General features: G+C 42.2%; 1 protein-coding gene across 1 annotated transcript in view; it reads left to right on the forward strand.

Annotated features, from left to right (window-relative positions):
* PLEKHH2 (pleckstrin homology, MyTH4 and FERM domain containing H2) overlaps nt 1–2,993 on the forward strand; it is a 245,318-nt gene extending 242,325 nt beyond the window's left edge. Inside the window, exons 28-30 of the mRNA XM_040351535.1 lie at nt 824–910; nt 1,325–1,459; nt 2,377–2,993. Coding sequence (XP_040207469.1) covers nt 824–910; nt 1,325–1,459; nt 2,377–2,562 — 408 coding nt within the window. The 3' untranslated portion in view covers nt 2,563–2,993. The remainder of the gene's footprint in view (nt 1–823; nt 911–1,324; nt 1,460–2,376) is intronic.
* Nucleotides 2,994–22,566: the final 19,573 nt, after the last annotated feature.

Consider the following 22,566-nt stretch of genomic DNA (forward strand, 5'->3'; position numbering starts at 1 on the left):
CAGTACTGTATGTAAAAAATACACGCCCCCTTTGTCCCTAGTGGTCTGTCCTGTGTCATGCATGTTCTTTTATATAATAAAAACCTTTCTTTCTGCCTGAAAACTGTAGATTGTCCATAGCAACCAAAAGTGTCCCTTTATGTCAAAAATGGTTTTAGATCAGCTAGAAAACAGCGATAATAAATTATAATCACTTGCAGAATTGTGCGATAGTGATTTGTGGGGAAATTCGTCATAAAAAAAATAAAATAATGACAGCGACAATTCTGCAACTGAGCAAGTTTCTGTGATTTTGAGTTGATTACATTATTGAATAATTGAATAATTTTTATTATAATTACAGTATATTATTATTTGTTATAATTATTTATAATTATTTATTATATTATAATTTATAATTTTGTTTTTAAAAAAATGTCATACCCGGGATGCCTATTAAACTCTGGTTTGGTCAGATTTAAGTGAGTTATTCCTAAAAATTACAGGCCTTCAGTATAAAACGCCAAATTTCCTTGCAAATAATGGTACCGCTTTCAGCATGTTTTTTCTGAAAGAATCATACCGCCAGGGAGGTTAACAACCCCCTCTGAATACACCCCTCCCCCTCTGCTACTTAACTGACCAGATCAATATCCCAGGGGTTCTGATTCAAAAGTGTTCCTTCGATTTTTTTTTGAGCAGTGTATATACATATATATATATATATATATATATATATAGATAGATAGATAGATAGATAGATAGATAGATAGATAGATAGATAACATTTATCTATTTATTTATTTTTACTTTTGTTTTTTATTTTTATTTTTTTACAATGCAGCCTATAGCTCCAAACCCTTTTGAGGGTCCTTTAGTCTGGCTGGCAGTACACGAAGATGGAATAAGCGTGCTGGAATATAACACTATGGTACGTCTGACTAATATTATCATTACTATTATTATAATTAATGTTATTATTATTATTATTAAGCCTGTGTAAACATTGCATTCAGCCCCCTTTCTAGTTAAAAAGAAAAAGAATCCCGATTTCCCCATCTCTAGGTGTATTACTTAAAAGCAAATTGAATATTACAGATTAATATAGATTGATTACACGCTAGTTAGACTTTATTTAACCAAATGTACTCTAGACGTGTCGCTTATATGTCCCTCCTATATAAGTACATAATGGCTGCCCGATAGTCGCTTATTAAGTAAATGCTTCGCTTTTGTTTGAGACTTTTAGTGCGATCGTTGTTTGAATTAGAACGAAAAATAATGTTTAGCCCTTTTGTTTTGTTTTTTTCTTTCTTTCCTTCCACCCACTCTTCTCTTTCTTAAGAGGTTGCTGTTGACATACACACACAGGAGTCTAATGACCTTCGGAGGTTATCGTGATGACTTTATGCTGGTGGTTAACACGCAGACAAAGGACAAGCCAACTGAAAAACTTCTGTTTGCCATGGCGAAAGTGAAGGTAGGTACATTAGCTGAAATACACGCTTTGCAGCGGCACGGAGGTAGGCTTTTAGGAGTAAAGTACTCTTCTACGATCGGATATTAAAAGCATGAATTAAGCACCTGCGGCTTAAACAAAGGCATGTTTATTTTCTGTGCTGGAGGTTAGGAGAGGGAGAAAAAAGCTATTATAAACTGTAAGACCAGGCGATGTAATTACAAAATGCTTGCTCTTTTGTTCGTTTAGTGGCCTCCCCGGGTCCTGGATTTCGCTGGAACAAATAAAATGTTGCAGCCAAAGCTTATTTTTTCTACTGAGCAGCCCAGATTACTACTATTAAAAATAACAGGGGGACAAACACCAGAACAGCATTTTCTGTTTCCAGTAGAAGTATGGTGGGCCAATAAATGTGGGGCGAGGGAAGGAACTTTTTTTTTAAGCAGAGGCTGATTTTTTTTTTTTTTTTTTTAAGTTGACCTTTGCTGAAATGTTAACATAAATTTATGTAGTGCTCTTGCTGGGATAAATAAATATAAAATATTAGAAGGTTTGAAAAAGGTACTATTTTTGGAGAAAATGCTATAGTGCTGCCCACCTAATCAATCCTACCACTAGCAGAGATTGCATGACCACAAAGTCAGAGATATATAGGCTTTTGTTAATTGGACCAGCACTTTTAGGAGAAAAGCCTGTGCAAAACATAAAAGGCAGCTCAGTTTGCAAAAAGTAACAACCACTTTAAGATCATTATACATTAACAGTAGTTAAATAAGACATCCCCCGAAAATAAGCCCTAGTGTGTTTTAGGTTGCCAAAATAATATAAGACCCGGGCTTATTTTCGGGGAAACATGGTACATTCTCTTTAGACAGTCATTGCACATGTCCTGGGTTGTGTCTTAATCATCTGAAGTCTAATCCTTGCTATTCTTTCAGATTTTGGAGATAACTCTGCTGATTGTCAGCTACATCAACACGATTCAACAGCAGAAGTTGGCCACTCACCACATGTCTGCCCCTGCCCTTCTCTCTGCCCAAGCCGAAGAGCCAAAGACCAAACAACTGGAAAGCCACGTGCTCTTGGCAAACAGCAGACCAACTAAAGGCCCCACTTTGCTATAGCAATCACCTGTCAGTATATGGACTGATAAATATCTGACATTCCTCAATGGACAACAAAGCAAGCTGGATGAATGAATGTCTTCCTATAGTTTTTATATAAATGAGGTTTCAGGTGACATTTGAAGCCACTTTTATTTTCTTGAACTCTTTTGGAATTTATCAATCTTTTGTCAACTAGAGATTGGACCAATGAGGAGCTAGTGACAGTTGATGTGAGGTCACATGACTCATTCCATTTCTTTTTTCTACATCCTCCAACTGCCGCTTATTGCACCTAGATATCAGAAGACTGCAGTCTGATCATTAGTAGGGTTTGTTATAGCTTGTCAAACACATCTAAAATATCTAGAATATTTATGTGTACAAAAAAAAATCTCTGTAAAAGTGGTTGTAAACCTCAGACATGAAATATAAACAAAGCATATCCTTCTATAGTGTGTACTTGTTCAATCCAGAGCACTAAAGGGGTTGATTTATTAAAGGCAAATAGACTATGAATTTTGCAAGTGCAGTTGATCCAGATCTTAGTAAATAAGGTAAAGCTTCACTTTGCAAAGAATACCCAATCACATGCAAGGAAAAGCAAAAAAAATAAAAATGTTTGCTTGCACATGATTGGATGATGGAAGTCCTCAGAGCTCGCCCTCATTTACTAAGCTCTTGAGCAAAGTGCACAGTCTATTTGCCTTTAGTACAGTGGTTCTCAACTCCTGACCCCAGGACCCACTAACAGGCCAGATTTTAAGTATTACCTTGAGGAGATGCAGACTAGAATACTGCAATCAATAAGCAGCAAATGATATCACCTGTCATGTATTTCAGTTATCTTTCAAACCTGGCCTATTAGTGGGCCCTAAGGACAGGAGTTGAGAACGCTGCTTTAGTAAATCAACCCGCTAGGCGTCCAATACAATCGCCTGACGTGTTGGCCAATCGGGAAATAGGTTTCATACCTGCTTCCCGATTGGATAGGAGGAGGATCAGTGTTGCAACAGAGAATAATCATTCGCTGTTGCAACACACCTGGGTGGGCTCCAGACGCAATGCTCTGCGTCCCGAGTCCACCCTATTTTGAAGCCTATTAGAGCCTGTGGTTCTAATCAGGTTCTTAAAAAGAAACCCTGGCCACTCTAATTCATATGTCTGGTGAGCCCAAACGGGGAGGACACATGACACAGGACACAGCTGTGGATAGATTCATGCTATTCATGATTCTATCAACTGCATAAAGGGGGTGGCGAGGATAGGAGGGGCAGCGCCCCTAATGGACAGACCACCCCTGTGTTAAGGAAAGTTATAAGTTAGGGCAGTTGCCATTTATTTGTCAACTTGAAAGAGTCCAAAGTACATTGATTACCCAGATAGCCTAATTGGCGAGGCGGCGGGGGAAGGAGGAGGGGAGCCAAACTTCTGAGAGACGGCCCCGGAGCAACGTTCCTGGAAGTGGGGAAGGGTACCTGTCAAAAACAGATGCCCGTTTTCCCCTCCCCCCTGAAAGCTGCCAAATGTGATACCAAAGGGGGGAAGGAGACGGATAAGCAGAATTGCCACTTTTGAGCTTTGACAATAAAACCTGGAAACTGATTGGTTATTATGCACAGCTGCACCAGATTCTGTGTGCTCCAGTTTTAGTAAATCCCCCCCAGTGTTTGGCAGCTCCAGACTGGCTAGGTGACAGGCCTCGTACACACGACCGAGGAACTCGTCCGAAAAGACACATCGTTTTCCTCGACGAGTTCCTTGTTAGGCTTGTCGAGGAACTCAACAAGCTTGCTTTGCTTACACACGGTCAAGACAAAATCTCCTCGTTCTCAAACGCAGTGATGTAGAACACATACGATGGCAGGGGAAGTTCGATTCCACTGGCGCCACCCTTGGGGCTGCTTTTGCTAATCTCATGTTACTGCGTGTTAAGTAAAAGTTTGGTAAGAGACGATTTGCACTTTTCAGTCTGTTACAGCGTGAAAAATGTGTTATCTCCATTACTAATGCTACTTTTACCGAAGGTGCGCTCCCGTCTCATACTTTATTCTGAGCATGCGCATGTTTCTTAGCATACACACGCTCGCGTTTCTCATCGAAAACCAGCCCGACGAGCAACACGACAATGACTTGTTCTCTTTTTTCCTCGTCGAGTTCCTCGACAGTTTTCTCGATGAAAAACGTACACACGACCGGTTTCCTTGGCAAAAAAGCTCTACCACCAAGTTTCTTGATGGTTTTTGTCGAGGAAAACGGTCGTGTGTATGAGGCCTAGTAGGGCCCTAAGCAGTGGATCTTTCTCCCACACACCAGAGCTACAATCCAATCATGTGCAAAATAAAATTAGAAAAATACTAATCCTTGCTATTCGAGGTGACCACAGTCTCACGCCCATGTCACACTTGCAATCCTGACACTAGCGAGAATTCACCAGCAACACGGCCGCTAGAAAATGCAAGAAGAACACAGACAGTTGACAAGATAGAAACACCTTGCTGCTCCAGCCAGCCAGGCAGTGAAATCATGGCCGATCCGCCCTATAGGCTCACTATGCAAGCCGCTTAGGGCCCCGCAAAGCTGTGAGGGGCCCCCCAAATTACTAGAGGCCACGCCTGGTGAGAAGTCATTTTCGCCCCCTCACCCCACTTCTCAACTCGCTGGCTGCATGGGAGAAGAGTTAAGAAGTCAGCACCCCCTGATTCTCAATTTAATGTAAGATGTCATTTCCGACAGCAGAACACCCCCTCTCCCCGCCAGCGCCCCCCGCTTCTCATTTTTAATGTGCTATGTCATTTTGCTTAGGGCCCCAGGGAGGTCAGGATCGGCACTGAGTGAAATGTTGTCACACTGTGCTGTGTTGCCCAAAGCTGTCCTACCACTGGCAAGAACTCAACTGGCTCGCCAATATGACGTGGCCCTCACTTTCACTACTATGCACACCTTACGTCACACTTTAGTAAATTATGCCGCTTGATGCTTAGCAAGTACATTTTTCATCAGAATTGCCACCAATGAAGACATTGGGATTTATTTACTAAAACTGGAGAGTTCAAAATCTGGAGCAGCTCTGCATAGAAACTAATCAGCTTTCAGTGTTTTTTTTGTCAAAGCTTAAAGTGTTACGAGCATTAACGTCATCAGTGTTGGATCAGGGTTGCCATCATATTTTTTATTGCTAAAAAAAATTTAATGTTATACTAATATTTTTTTTTGTTACATTAGTTGCCTTGTAAAAGTCCCATAAAGAGGTTCATTACAATATTTTTAGCTTAAAGTGTTACTAAACCCAGGACCCTGCATTCACTATATCTGGTCTCCCACAGTACACAGAACATGGAAATGTCATTATTTTAGTACATTTAAACTGCTAAATACCTTTTCTTATCAGCAGTATATAGCAGTCTTGTGACTTCTATTAGTGTCTGGTAAAGTAGTTGTAAGCCTAGTTACACCACTTGTACCTACAGGTAATACTATACTGTAAATATCTCCTAAACCTGCACGGTTTAGGAGATATTTACCATATACGCTTGCGCCAATGTCATTGGTGCATTCGCTGTGAAGAAACAGTCCTCTGTGCCACGGCTCCCTTGCGCATGCGCGTTAGTGACGTCACCAGACTCTGGCCAGTCACAGAGCCGAAATCTGTGGCCCCGGAAGGAGCGAAGATGGAATGCGGCCACTAGCGGGGACAATACAGGCTTCATTTGCAGGTAAGTGCCACATAATGGGCTAGTATGCAATATGCATACTAGCCCATTATGCTTTTACTTTGCAGGAGAAAAAAGAGGAAATAAAACCCATCAGGGTTTACTTCCTCTTTAAAGCTTGTAGGAGGAACTATCATTCTCCACTGACTGTCCTATGAGGCTGCAGGACCCCTGACCCTGTTATCTGGACAGTGCTGATTGGCCCTTTGCTGATCACATGCATCCTCCCAAGAGAAAAAAAAAACTTTCTAGCAATATACACCAAACTGAGCATGTGCAGAGTGACTCCCAGAGGCTATGTCTTATAAGGAAATTAATTGGGGACAGTGGAAGAAGAAAATGACAGAATCAAACAGCCTGTTTACATAATGTGCAGTTCCACAGTGAGTATAACAAGCATGCTTTAGGCCCCTTTCAGACGTCCGCTCCGCCTGTCCGTTATTACAAGTCCGTTAACGGACTTGTAATACATCCCTATGGGATCGCGTCCGTTAGCGGATGGAGCATCCGCTAACGTCTGCGTCCGTCGGGATCCGGTTTTCAGACGGAAGAAAACCCTATTTTTCTTCCGTCCGGCGGAACGGATGCAGACGGACAGGCGGTCCGTCTGCATCCGGTTCCCCATAGGGCAGAGCGGAGCTGAGAGAGGGCGGGCTCTGCACTGTGTGCGGGGACCGCCCTATCCGCCGACAGCTCAGCGACGGAGACACACGGAGCGGACCCAGAAACGGTCCGCTTCGTGTGAAAGAGCCCTTACTGCAGCCATATACAGACTGAATTTACTGTTGTGGGTTTAGTAACACTTTAATTTTAACAAGCTGTAGTTAAAAGCTGATTGGCTACAATGCACAGCTGCACCAGATTTTGCACTCTACAGTTTAAGTAAATCTACCCCATCACATTATGTTTCATTTTTATATTGTAATATAACACTAGCTTCAGATGCTACATTGGCTTGTCAGCTGTAATAGTTTTATTTTTTTTGTACAGTTTACTGTATATAATAGCTAATATAAATGTATACTAATGCTGATCTGCAAACTAAAAATTATTATTTTTAGTTCATATAATGACATTTTTATTGTCTTAATAAAAAGCAATAGTTTTTAATTCAAATTAATAGGTACGTGTTGTAAATAAGTATATAAGAAGCAACGCATTTATAGTGATTTTCCAGTGCTGTCTGGGGGCTTCAAACCTTTCAGTACAAATAGAAACAAACGTGCTCTGATTTTAATGCATTTTACAGAATGCTTGAACACGTAATACAAGGAGATTCAACCACTTCCACGAGGAATCAATTAAGCGATCATTCTGTGAAAAATTGATTTTATTACTTTCATAATAAAACCAAAGAAAATAGCCCCGAAAAGCCTAATATAAGCTTTGGCTGATACATGATTTGCTATAATTACCAAAAGCAATTACCACTGCATTACTGCTGTGTACATTTGTGCAGATATTACCTATGTGCAAAGCTTCTAATATGGACATATTTACCGTATATTGCTAACATTGCTAAAACTTATCAAATCTTATTTGATCTCCTGTAAGGCTTTAAAGTTTTTGAAAGAGAAGATTAATGTCACAGGAAAAAAAAAATCAGTCTGCAAAAATAATCAATATAAAAAAATGACAATCAAAATGCCCATTAAAATCAGCAAATAAGATATTTGTCGGCACAAAAATAAGATAATAGTATAAGACAAAAATACTTCTTAAAATAAGAAAATAATAAATTGACTGACACAAAAATAAGATTAATAGTTGAAGACAAAGATACCCCTTCAGATAAACAAATAAGAATTAATATGCACAAAAATAAGATAATAGTATAAGACAAAAATACTTCTTAAAATAAGAAAATAATAAATTGACTGACACAAAAATAAGATTAATAGTTGAAGACAAAGATACCCCTTCAGATAAACAAATAAGAATTAATATGCACAAAAATAAGATAATAGTATAAGACAAAAATACTTCTTAAAATAAGAAAAGAACTTGACCGACACCAAAATAGGATTAATAGTTTAAGACAAAGATACCCCTTTAGATAAACAAATAAGAACTTAATCGGCACAAAAATAAGATATTAGTGTAAGACAAAAATACCTCCTAAAATAAGAAACTGACTGACACAACAAAATAAGATTAATAGTTTAAGACAAAGATACCCCTTCAGATATGTAAATAAGAACTTAACCTGCACAAAAATAAGATAATAGTATAAGACAAAAATACTTCTTAAAATAAGAAAAGAACTTGACCGACACCAAAATTGGATTTATAGTTTAAGACAAAGATACCCCCTAAGATAAGCAAATAAGAAATTCACCAATACAAAAAAGGATAATTCAAAATAGTATGAGACAAAAAAAACTTTTGAGACAAGCAAATAAGATAATAGTATAAGACAAAAATACTTCTTAAAATAAGAAAATAAGAAATTGACTGACACAAAAATAAGGTTAATAGTTTAAGACAAGGATATCCCTTCAGATAAGTAAATAAGAACTTAATCTGCATAAAAATAAGATAATAGTATAAGACAAAAATACTTCTTAAAATAGGAAAAGAACTTGACCGACACCAAAATAGGAATAATAGTTTAAAACAAATATACCCCCCAAAGATAAGCAAATAAGAAATTGACCAATATAAAACAGGATGATTCAAAATAGTATGAGACAAAAAAAAAAAAAAAAAACGTTTGAGATAAGCAAATAAGAAAACATATAAACATATAAACATATATATATATATATATATATATATATATATATATATATATATATATATATGTGTGTGTGTGTGTGTGTATTTTTTTTTAAGAATTAGCTTTTAATTAATGTTAATAGTAAGAAAGGATTTTGATTTTGAGTTAAATGTGGAACTTCTGCTAAAATATTTTTTAGTTCTTATTAGTTAATATTATTTTTTATTAGCTTAAGTTTAAAGCGGGGGTTCACCCTATCGACGGGAAAAAAAAAAAATGTTTTTTTCTTTTACCTTAAAATCAGGCATTGTAGCGCGAGCTACAGTATGCCTGTCCCGAATTTTTTACCCCCGTACTCACCTTGTAGTCGTCCATCGAAGATACCGGGGAATGGGCGTGCCTATGGAGACGGAGGATGATTGACGGCCGGCTCTGGCGCGTCACGCTTCTCCGGAAATAGCCGAAATAGGCTTGGTCTTCACGACGCGTGCGCATAGCCTGTGCGCAGGCGCCGTGAAGAGCCGAGACCTACTCCGGCTGTCTTCGGGGAGAGTGACGTGCCAGGGCCGGCCGTCAATCATCCTCCCTCTCCATAGGCACGCCCATTCCCCGCGGGAGCCGAAATCTACGATGGACGACTACAAGGTGAGTACGGGGTTAACAAAATCGGGACAGGCATACTGTAGCTCGCGCTACAATGCCTGTCTCGATGGTAAAATGTGTCGGGGGGGGGGGGGGTAAACTACCGCTTTAATAGGGGAAGGATTCAATTTTTGTTTCCATGGCTCTCCATTTCCTTTTATTTAATTTTAATTTTTTTAAAGATTTTCCCTTACTTACTGTCTGAGCACAGTCATCCGTAAAGGAAGTGGGCAAAACACTTCCCAACAGAAGACAATACATTTTTGAATTTATTTGGAGTATCTGCCAGCAGTGTAGCAATGGGGTCCTTTCCTGAACATTTTTTGAAAAACACATGACCAATATTTTGAATTATAACATTATAGCCCCCCTACGACTCACAGGTGTAACTTATCTGTACGTTGTGGTGCACTGCTGTGAAAAAATTGTTGCAGGTCGGTTAAAACTTGTGTTAAGGTACGTTGGCAGCCCAATCATGGATTACTTTTGCGCAATGCACATTAACCCATAAAATAACACACAGCAAATGTCTGAATTGGCCCAATTTGAAATATCTAATTTAAAAAATTTAGAACAAAAAAAATAAATGACTGATGATCCCGGTTGGTTGAATGACTGACACAGGCCTGGTATAAAACTGACACACTACAGTACACTTCCCTATTGATATGGAACCTTCTACCCTATTTATATGTAATATTACCAAGAATAAAAGAATCACAGATTTAGGGAAAATTCATTTTTTTATTTGTTTGGCTATTAGTTAAACTATAATGATGCTTCTCAATAAATATAAATAATACAGATTTATAAATTCATACGTCATAACATATTTTGATATTCTTTTTGTGGACATAAAACATTGAGTAATAGAATAATTTCCATTTTTTTTTTAATAAAGGTTCCTATTTTTAATAGCTTAGTTAGTTAGTTAGTATGCATACACTCTTACAATCATTATGTTGTGGTTTTGATCTGCTAATGTGTAAAATGTATTATTAACCATTGATATATCTTTGGGCATTCATATTTTTTCATTAGTGAATAATTCTTTGTGTTTCTATATGTCCAGGAAAAAAAACTTTACTTCGTACGATTATAAGATTAGAGTTGTTACTGATTACCGTGTGATGTATGTCATGATCAGTTGCACAAGAACATTCAGTGTTCTGTTACAGAAGGATTCCATGCAAGAAATTAAAAGTCTATATATTTTTAATATAAGATATTAAGTCAATTTGGCATAATTTTATTTTAACAATTTTAGTTTACTTTCTTGTTCCTGGAGAACATTTTTCTTTCTAGATTATTTAATAATATTCTTAGTATTTATGATAAATCAATTGCTTTTTTTTTTGTATACTAAATATTTAAAATAAACAGACTTAAAAAAAATGGTGGTGTTTATTTCTCTACTATATATACAGAATATTTACCAATGCTGATTATTTTTTAAAGTAAATGATGTTCCTGAATCAGTTCCAGTATAGCAATATAACATCTAATAAATACCACAGGATATATTCTCCCAAATGTGAACTCATTAATGCATTTAAATTAGGGCTGTTACTGATCAAAACTTTTCTGTTCGATTAATCGTTTTTTTTTAATCGATTAATCGACTAATTTCGATAAAAAATAACGCACATACAGATCCAAATACTTTTAGCTGATCTCCTTGCAGGCTGATTCCCAGTGCAGCTACCAACCACTGGAAAAATGGATAGCAGGATACAAAAACACACAAAGGCAGCGCTCGATGGGAATAGCATTACAACTTTTATAGTCTTCAAGTAGGTAACCAAATAAATATTGCACTTGAGATAAAATCGATGTAGCTACATAAACTGTAAAAATGGTGCGAGTAATACCAAACGGTACCAAAAGCAGTCATAAAAACATGTAGCTAAGTATGATACTGGTATAAAAATGTGTACAACGATGCCACTGCTGAATCCAGATGAGGAGAGGTTAACATCAGTCCGTTGGCATGTAGATGTCCCATGAAGGGAACTATCACAACTCCCAGTGGATGGTTGTAGAATCCCAGGTTGATAGAGGGAAGTGATAGAGGGAAGTGTAACAGCCCTTGCGTGTGGCAGATAGTAAGGTTACGCCGGCATGCAGATATGAAGGCACAGCAAAGGAGCCCTTCAGATGGACACGGCAAGCCCCGCCGGTGTCCGTGACGTTACTGGATCTCCGACGGAACTCCCTGAAGGCCCAGAAGCCAGCGGAGAGGTGAGTACCAATCAAAAGAATTTTAATCGATCAAAAAGATTTTGATCGATCAAAAAAATTAAAGATTAATCGATTAATTAAAAGTTAATTTGCACAGCCCTAATTTAAAAAGAATCAAATGTTCATGCATTCTGAATTATTTGTTAACAATTATTACTATAAAAAAAAACGTTTAAAGATATAATAGATAAAATGGCTAAACAATTTTCAAAAAGATAGCTTTCAGTAGCTAACTAAAAAAAAAATCATTGAACCAAGAGTTCTAAAATCTTTAATTTTAAGATCTTTCACTTGACTATTAAAGTGATTGTAAAGTCTTGTTTAAAAAAAAAAAATATAACAAACATGTTATCCTTATGTGTGTGCGCACTGCGCTAATGAAAAACACCTGTTTGTGCTGCCACTTATTATTCAATAAACATGCAAATGAGGTGAAACAAATGTCAATGTAAAAAAAGAGATAGAGACAAATTATTCAACAGTAGCGCACTAAATTATTCTACAAATCTCCTAAATATTAACATTGTGAAATGATCAACATAAAACACCCATAATAAAGTGTGCATATGGCATAACCAAAAAATATATATATATATATATATATATATGCTCCAACATATGCAAATCAAGATAGTAATACAGCCCAACTTAAAGTGATGAAAAGATAGTGATAGAAAACAAAATCTTATTGATCCACCAAAATCCTTCACCAAAGTTATGTGTGCAATTCCACTGCCTTCACTTACCTCATCCTTCGATTTTGCTTTTAAATGTTATTATTTCTTCTGAGAAATCCTCACTTCCTGTTCTTCTGTCTGTAACTCACAGTAATGCAAGGCTTTCTCCCTGGTGTGGAGTGTTGTGCTCGCCCCCTCCCTTGGACTACAGGAGAGTCAGGACGCCCATTAACACATGAGCTATCTGCAACGTAGAGAGTGTCCTGACTCTCCAGTAGTCCAAGGGAGGGGGCAAGCACGACACTCCACACCAGGGAGAAAGCCTTGCATTACTGTGTGGAGTTACAGACAGAAGAACAGGAAGTGAGGATTTCTCAGAAGAAATAAGGACATTTAAAAGCAAAATGGAAGGATGAGGTAAGAGAAGGAGGACTGCACTAAGGTAAAGGAAGCTATTTAGGGGGAAAAAATTGTACCTTTACAACCCCTTTAAAGGGGTTGTAAAGGTTTGTGTTTTTTCACCTTAATGCATTCTATGCATTAACCACTTGACCACTGGGCACTTAAACCCCCTTCCTAACCAGACCAATTTTCAGCTTTCAGTGCTCTCACAATTTGAATGACAATTACTCAGTCATACAACCAGGGATGGACTGGCCATTGGGACTACAGGGAGTTTCCCAGTGGGCCGATGGCTCAAAAAAATAATTCTCGTTTCTGTCATATTAGAAGGTTATTTCTCACACACAGCATATGCATGCCACAAATTACACCCCAAAACACATTCTGCTATTCCTCCCGAGTATGGCAATACGACATGTGTGAGACTTTTACACAGCGTGGCCACATACAGAGGCCCAACATGCAGGGAGCACCATCAAGCGTTCTGGAGCACCCAGGCCAATTCTGACATTACTCTCCTACATGTAAAAATCATCATTTATTTGCTAAAAAATTACATAGAAACCCAAAACATTATATATGCTTCTTTAGCAAAGACCCTAGAGAATACAATGGCGGCCGTTACAACTTTTTATCTTGCACAGTATTTTCGCAGCAATTTTTTGAACATGTGTTTTAAAAAAAAAACTGTTTTGTGCTTAAAAAAAACACAAAACAGTAAAGTTAGCCCAATGTTTTTGCATAATATGAAAGATGAAGTTACGCCGAGTAAATAGATACCCAACATGTCACCCTTCAAAATTGCACACGCTCGTGGAATGGCGCCAAACTTTGCTACTAAAAATCCCCATAGGTGACGTTTTAATTATTTTTATTAGTTACATGTTTTTAGTTATGGAGGAGGTCTAGGGCCAGGATGATTGCTCTTGCTCTAACATTCGCAGCGATACCTCAAATGTGTAGCTTGAACACCGGTTTCATATGTGGGCGGGACTACGTGTGCGTTCACTTCTATGTGCGAGTACACAGGGACAGGGGCGCTTTAAAAATATATATATATATTTTATTGTTCATTTTACTTTATTTATTTTAGTTTGACACTTTTTTCCCCAAAAATACATTTTTTGATCACTTTTATTCCTATTATAAGGAATGTAAACATCCCTTGTAATAGGAATAAGGCATGACAGGTCCTCACCTCTAGGCTGGGAAGCCTGAAATAAAAAAAATTATCCTGGCTTCGATCGTAGCGGTGAGTGGTGAGTATTGCGGAGTATTGGCAAGGTATTGGAGTATTGCAGGGTATTGCAGAGTATTGGAGTATTGCAGAGTATTGGAGTATTGCAGGGTATTGCAGAGTATTGTGCAGGGTATTGCAGAGTATTGTGCGGGGTATTGCAGAGTATTGTGCGGGGTATTGCAGAGTATTGTGTGGGCTATTGCAGAGTATTGTGCGGGCTATTGCAGAGTATTGTGCAGGGTATTGCAGAGTATTGTGCGGGCTATTGCAGAGTATTGTGCAGGGTATTGCAGAGCATGGTGCGGGCTATTGCAGAGTATTGTGCAGGGTATTGCAGAGTATTGTGCGGGCTATTGCAGAGTATTGTGCAGGGTATTGCAGAGTATTGTGCGGGCTATTGCAGAGTATTGTGCAGGGTATTGCAGAGTATGGTGCGGGCTATTGCAGAGTATTGTGCAGGGTATTGCAGAGTATTGTGCGGGCTATTGAAGAATATTGTGCAGGGTATTGCAGAGTATTGTGCAGGGTATTGCAGAGTATTGTGCGGGCTATTGCAGAGTATTGTGCAGGGTATTGCAGAGTATTGTGCGGGCTATTGCAGAGTATTGTGTGGGCTATTGCAGAGTATTGTGCAGGGTATTGCAGAGTATTGTGCGGGGTATTGCAGAGTATTGTGCAGGATATTGCAGCGTATTGTGCAGGGTATTGCAGAGTATTGTGCAGGGAATTGCAGAGTATTGTGCAGGGAATTGCAGAGTATTGCCCAGGGAATTGCAGGGTACTGCAGAGTATTGCACAGGGATGGATGGCTGGATCTGTGACTGCATTTGTCTCAGATCCAGCCCAAAGTGCTGCTGCTGCCACCCGCTCTCCCCCTCTCCTCTCACACTGTACAGAGAGGAGAGGGAGGAACCGGCGTCATCACATGTCATTTGACGGAGCGATCACGTGGTAAACGGCCACTATCAGCGGCAATTTACCGCGATCTGTTATGCGCCGGGTCTACTAGGGGGCACGTGAGAGGAGGATTCTGGGAGGACGTCTTTTGTCTATAGCGCGGTCGGCAAAAGGTTAAGGTGAAAAAACACCTGGCAATGACGGCCCCCCCTGTTTTACTTAAATGAGCCAGTTTACCTGCTTGGCTCGTCCCCAGCGTTCTCTTCTCCACGGAGTCTCAGCGTTGATTGGATAGATTGATAGCAACGCAGCCGTTGGCTCGCGCTGCTGTTAATCAAATCTAATGACGCGGCCGCCGGGGTCGGGACCGAGACATACTCTGTGTGTCTATTGATGCCAAGTGTATGAGACGGGAGCGCACCCTCATGGTAACCTCGTCGGGAGAGAGCTTCCCGAGGGGGTCAGCTATTGTGGGGAGGAGCCGAGAGAGCCGCCGTGGGACCCCAGAACAGGAGGATTGGGGCCACTCTGTGCAAAACGAACTGCACAGTTGAGGTAAGTATGACATGTTTGTTATTTAAAACAAATAAAGGGGTTGTAAAGGTTACTTTAAACTAGTGCATTGTTGGTTCACTTACCTTTTCTTTCGATTTCCCTTCTAAATGTTTTTTTCTTTGTCTGAATTTCTCAAAAAACAAACCTTTACAACCCCTTTAAGCTTTACAACCCCTTAGCTCACCAGATGCTGTTGCCATTCAATCTCATGTCTGGCAAATATCACCTTATTAGATATTATTGAAGAGCCGCTTTTACACGCCAATCTCCATCAGGGCTGATCCTAGGCAGGGTGCATGGGGTTCAGAGGTGGGGGCACCGAAGCTCCAAAGTGCTCCCCTCACTCTTTCTTGTCTGTGTCCAAAAGCGGAGCGCATGTAGCGGGTGCTGCGGTTCCCCATCCCGCTTGCTCTTTCCGCTGGCAACTGACAAGAGCGCATACCTCCCGCTGTCCCCGGAATCCAGGTAGGGTACCACAACAGAGCCTAGTACCGGAACACGTTCCGGTACTAGGCTCCACTAATTAATTCTGTCCGGTGTGCATGGAGCAGTGTGATGAGAGGCTTATGGGTTGGCCGGAGCTGCTGCCAATCATCCCGTGCACTCCCAGAAATGCTTTCTGAGTGCCACCCTCCAAGTAACCAAAGATGCCACACATGCCCCACCCCCCTGTAATGTGCTTCTGCTCCCAGCGTGCCCGAGCTACATGGATCTATTAAACAAGTACTGATCTATAGGGACACCTGCTGTGGGGGGGCTCTGATTGGCACAACTGCTGTGGGGGGGCTCTGATGGGGGACACCTGCTGGGGGGCTCTGATGGGGGACACTAATGAAGACTTCTTAGGGGAGCATCTCTGTGTTTGAGTCGTAGCCATAGAAACATTTGTAAATGGGGGGAGTTAGTAAGATGACCACGCCCATATGGGGGCGCCAGAAATATTTCTGCACCCAGGCGCCTGTGACCCTAGGATCGGCCCTGATCTCCATCCAGATTATTAAAGACACTCTCCACATGTGGGGATAGAAATTGAGACAGAGCCTGTTAATATTTAGGAAATGTGTCTATTTCCCAAAGACAACCTCTGGATATGATGCCAAGCACGTGCACTCAACTTCTTTGGTCGACCATGGTGAGGCCTGTTCTGAGTGGAACCTGTCCTGTTAAACCGCTGTATGGTCTTGGCCACCGTGCGGCATCTCATTTTCAGGGTCTTGGCAATCTTCTTATAGCCTAGGCCATCTTTATGTAGAGCAACAATTCTTTTTTCAGATCCTCAGAGAGTTCTTTGCCATGAGGTGCCATGTTGAACTTCCAGTGACCAGTATGAGAGAGTAATGCCGGGTACACACGAGAGGATTGATCCGTGGATACGGTCCGCCGGACCGTATCCGCGGATAAATACTCTCGAGGATTTCCGCGGATTTTGATCCGATGGAGTGTACTCACCATCGGATCGAAATCCGCACCGAAATCCCATCGCGATGACGTGTCGCGCCGTCGCCGCGATGATGACGCGGCGACGTGCGCGCCGCTGTCATATAAGGATATCCACGCATGCGTCGAATCATTACGACGCATGCGAGGGAGGGAATCGGACGGATCGATCCGGTGAGTCTGTACAGACCACCGGATCGATCCGCTGAAGCCGATTCCAGCGGATAGATTTCTTAGCATGCTAAGAAATTTTTATCTGCTGGAAATCGGTCGGCCCGAAAAAATCTGCGGAAAAAGATCCGCTGGGTTGTACACACCAGCGGATCTATCCGCTGGAACTGATCCGCAGATCAATTCCAGCGGATAGATCCTTCTCGTGTGTACGGGGCCTGAGAGCGATAACACCAAATTTAACACACCTGCTCCCCATTCACGCCTGAGACCTTGTAACACTAACGAGTCACATGACACTGGGAGGGAAAATGATTAATTGGGCCCAATTTGGACATTTTCACTTAGGGGTGTACTCACTTTTGTTGCCAGCGGTTTAGACATTAATGGCTGTGTGTTGATTTATTTTGAGGGGACGGCAAATTTACAATGTTACACAAGTTCACTACTTTACATTGTAGCAAAGTGTCATTTCTTCCGTGTTGTCACATGAAAAGAAAATATTTACAAAAATGTGAGGGGTGTACTAACTTTTGTGAGATACTGTATATTCCTGTGTGTTTGCTAATGCTGTGTGCTCCTGTTTCTGTGACTTATAAAAAAAATATTTCAAAGCGCCGCTTGGTGCTCACGTGACCAGGCAGCACAGAATGGCTAGAAGGTGAGCGATTTAAGGGGTATAGAGGGGGTAAGCGCCCCCCGCCGCGCCACTTAGCAGCCATTGTGCATGCCCAGTGGCCACGCGGTCCGCCGGGCACCCACGATTGCTCCTAACAGAGCCGGAACAGAGATTTGTTTGTGTAAGCACACAAATCCCTGTTCTGTCAGGGGTGAGGAGATCTGTTGTTCCTAATGCTTAGGAAAAACGATCGGTCTCCTCACCCAGTCAGTCCCATCCCCCCTACAGTTAGAACACACACTGAGGGAACACACTTAACCCCTTGATCCCCCCTAGTATTAACCCCTTCCCTGCCAGTGACATTAATACAGTAATCAGTGGCTATTTTTAACTCTGATTGCTGTATAAATGTCAATGGTGCCCAAAAAGTGTCTGATCTGTCTGCCGCAATGTCGCTGATTGCCACCATTGCTAAAAAAAATATTATAATAAAAATGCCATAAATATATCCCCTATATTGTAGGCGCTATAACTTTTGCGCAAACCAATCAATATACGCTTTTTGCATTTTTTTTTACCAAAAATATGTGGAAAAATACATATCGGCCTAAAATGATGAAGACATTTTTTTTGTTTTTTTTTTAGGGATATTTATTAGAGCAAAAGGTAAAAAATATTGGGCCAGATTCACAGTGGACTTACGACGGCGTATCTCCACGTACGCCGTCGTAAGTCCGAATGTGAGCCGTCGTATCTATGCGCCTGATTCTTAGAATCAGTTACGCATAGATTTGGCCAAGATACGAGCGGCGTAAGTCTCCTACGCCGTCGTATCTTGGGTGTATATTCACGCTGGCCGCAAGGGGCGCTTCCGTAGATTTACGCATCGAATATGTAAATTAGGTAGATACGCCGATTCACGAACGTACTTGCGCCCGCTCCGCCGTTTACGTTAGGCTTACGTCCGGCGTAAAGTTACCCCTGCTATATGAGGCGCAGCCAATGCAAAGTATGGGCGTCGGCAAGCGTATCTTTTTACGTCGTTTACGTAAGTCGTATGTGAATGGGGCTGTGCGTAGGTTACATTCACGTCACAGGCATTGGGCCTGGCGTATCTTATGGAGTAAATTTGACGTGATACTGAGCATGTGCGCGCATGTGCCATTCGTTAGGCGCGTCATTTACGTGGAGTCACTGTAACGGACCTATGAACTATTCTGAGCTCAAAGGGTTAATTGTAGAGTGACTTTTTCCACTGCTGAATGCTAATATTCCCTTTGCATAGCTAATGGACTCTCCTTTGTGTAGTAACAGCCTCCTGCCAGGTGTATGCTAACGTGATGATGTGTGAGTGTGTATTGTTCTAAAGGTTAATTGAATTCTATTGAGAAAGGAATGTGCCCGGCCAGGTCATGTTAAGTAGATCTCGGTGCCGGAACGTCTAGAGACTGATTGATTCAAGGAGATCATTGTGTTTGAGTTCTGGTAATGAAGAAATGTTTATAATTAGCTCAAAGAAGGTGATTGAAGCTTCCCCACGGTGTGATGTGTGGGTGGGGACAGTTTGATTGTTCATGTGCCTTGAATACTGTATAAAATCTCAGAGTGAACCATTAAAAATCAGTCCTGCTTGACTCTGCAAACGTAGCCCGTCTCGTTTCTTGAAAGGGCGTTCGATGGGATATACCGGCGGTACCTGCATATCGCAGCTTGCCAGGGAAAAGGACTTCTCCAACGGCTGAGACCCTCTCCCTAGCTGGGTAGCCGTTACAGTCACGATTCATTTACATACAACACGCCCCCTACCAGCCTATTTTGAATCACGCGGGCTTACGCCGGTCAATTTACGCTACCCTGCCACAACTTACGGAGCAAGTTCTTTGTGAATACAGCACTTGCCTGTCTAAGTTGCGGAGGCGTAGGGTAAATAGGATACGCTACGCCCGCACAAAAATACGCCCATATACGTGAATCTGGCCCATTGTGTTTTTTCAAAATTTACGCTCTTCTTTTGTTTATAGCGCAAAAAATAAAAACCACAGAGGTGATCAAATACCACCAATAGAAAGCTTTATTTGTGGGAAAAAGAGGTCATAAATTTTGTTTGGGTACAGTGTTGCATGACTGCGCCATTGTCAGTTAAATCGACGCAGTGCCGTACGGCAAAAAAGGGCCTGGTCGGGAAGGGGGTAAATTCTTCCTGGGCTGAAGTGGTTAAAGAGGTTGTAAATCATTACATACCCAGTGAAGCGACTGGCCTCAGGTGATACATAGATAAAACAAATTATCCTACATAAGTTACACCTGTTTATCTTTAGTACTCTTCATCTCTACTTTCATTCAACGTGCAGAATTTATACAGCTTGCCTGCGCTTCCAGTAGGGGCAGAGACCTGAAGTAACACTTTGCAGCGCTCAGTGATTAGAGCTCTGAGCCCTGATTGGATCACAGCACACAGGAACAGAGCTGAGGCTGTCAATAACAGTGTGCTGAAAGGGGTTGTAAAGGTTTGTTTTTATTTTCTAAATAGGTTTCTTTAATCAAGTGCATTGTTGGTTCACTTACCTTTTCCTTCGATTTCCCTTCTAAATGTTTTTTTTTCTTTGTCTGAATTTCTCACTTCCTGTTTCTCCTTGGAAAGCTTGCCCCCATCATCCGAGCCGTTCTGGCTGGGGGTTAGTCAGCGTGCTCGCCCCCTCCCTTGGGACTACATCCCTGCGATGAGACAGCGTCTGGAAAAAGCCTCTGCTAAGCACCAAAAACACGCCTCCCATTCATTCTAGTGTGACTTTTCACACTGGGGCGGTGCGCTTGCGGGACGTTACGAAAAGTCCTGCAAGCAGCATCTTCGGGGCGGTTTGCAAGCGTTGTATTTAGCATTGCCAAAACACCCTGCCCATTAGAACGAAAAGTGCTTCCGAAGTGCCGCAACACAGGAGTTTTTAACCCCTTCTTTGGGATCGCTCCGCTAGCGGCCAAAAAGCGCCACTCAAACAGCGCGAAAGTACCGCTAAAATGAGTGGCGATTTAGCGCTAATGCGGCCGCGGCCCCAGTGTGAAAGGGGTCTAAAATAAAAAAATCTATTATTTGTTTTGTTGGTTTGTTAAGCCCCTTTCACACTGGGGCCACGACCGCATAAACGCTACTCGTTTAAGCATCGTTTTAGCGCTGTTTAACCGGTGCTTTTCGGCTGCTAGCGGGGCGCTTTTAACCTCAAAGAAGGAGTTAAAGAATCCTGTGTTGCGATGCTTTCGAAACGCTTTTCAGGCACATCGGAAAGCGCTGCCCATTCATTCCAATGGGCAGGGCGTTTTGGGAGCGCAAAATACAGCGCTCCCAAAACGCACCAAAGATGCTATTTGCGGAACGTCCCGCAAGCGCAGCCCCCCCCCTTTAGCGAGACTCAGGGCCGTCTTAATAGCATCATGGGCCCCTGGGCAAACTAATGCTCCGGGGCCCCTACAATGGAGACAGTGCAGGTAAACAGACATCAAGTAGGTAGGAGACAGACAAGCGGAGCTTCCCCTTTTGGGTGGAGATCCGCATTAACTACATGAACAATCATTCTGTACAGCAAATACTACATACATAAAGTGACAAAGCTGCTAGATCGATGCCCCCTAGCACTCTGACCCCTCTACACCCCAGATATCCCCCCAGAACTCTGACCCCTCTACACCCCAGATATCCCCCCAGCACTCTGACCCCTCTACACCCCAGATATCCCCCCAGAACTCTGACCCCTCTACACCCCAGATATCCCCCCCAGCACTCTGACCCCTCTACACCCCAGATATCCCCCTAGCACTCTGACCCCTCTACACCCCAGATATCCCCCCAGAACTCTGACCCCTCTACACCCCAGATATCCCCCCAGAACTCTGACCCCTCTACACCCCATTATCCCCCCAGCACTCTGACCCCTCTACAACCCAGATATCCCCCCAGCACTCTGACCCCTCTACACCCCAGATATCCCCCCAGAACTCTGACCCCTCTACACCCCAGATATCCCCCCAGAACTCTGACCCCTCTACACCCCATTATCCCCCCAGCACTCTGACCCCTCTACACCCCAGATATCCCCCCCAGCACTCTGACCCCTCTACACCCCAGATCCCCCCAGCACTCTGACCCCTCTACACCCCAGCTATCCCCCCAGCACTCTGACCCCTCTACACCCCAGATATCCCCCCAGAACTCTGACCCCTCTACACCCCAGATATCCCCCCCAGCACTCTGACCCCTCTACACCCCAGATATCCTCCCAGCACTCTGACCCCTCTACACCCCAGATATCCCCCCCAGCACTCTGACCCCTCTACACCCCAGATATCCTCCCAGCACTCTGACCCCTCTACACCCCAGATATCCCCCCAGAACTCTGACCCCTCTACACCCCAGATATCCCCCCAGCACTCTGACCCCCTCTACACCCCAGATATCCCCCCCAGAACTCTGACCCCTCTACACCCCAGATATCCCCCCAGCACTCTGACCCCCTCTACACCCCAGCACTCTGACCCCTCTACACCCCAGATATCCCCCCGGAACTCTGACCCCTCTACACCCCAGATATCCCCCCAGCACTCTGACCCCTCTACACCCCAGATATCCCCCCAGAACTCTGACCCCTCTACACCCCAGATATCCCCCCAGAACTCTGACCCCTCTACACCCCAGATATCCCCCTAGAACTCTGACCCCTCTA

Source organism: Rana temporaria, chromosome 4 (genome assembly GCF_905171775.1).
Source record: "Rana temporaria chromosome 4, aRanTem1.1, whole genome shotgun sequence".
Lineage (NCBI taxonomy): Eukaryota > Metazoa > Chordata > Amphibia > Anura > Ranidae > Rana > Rana temporaria.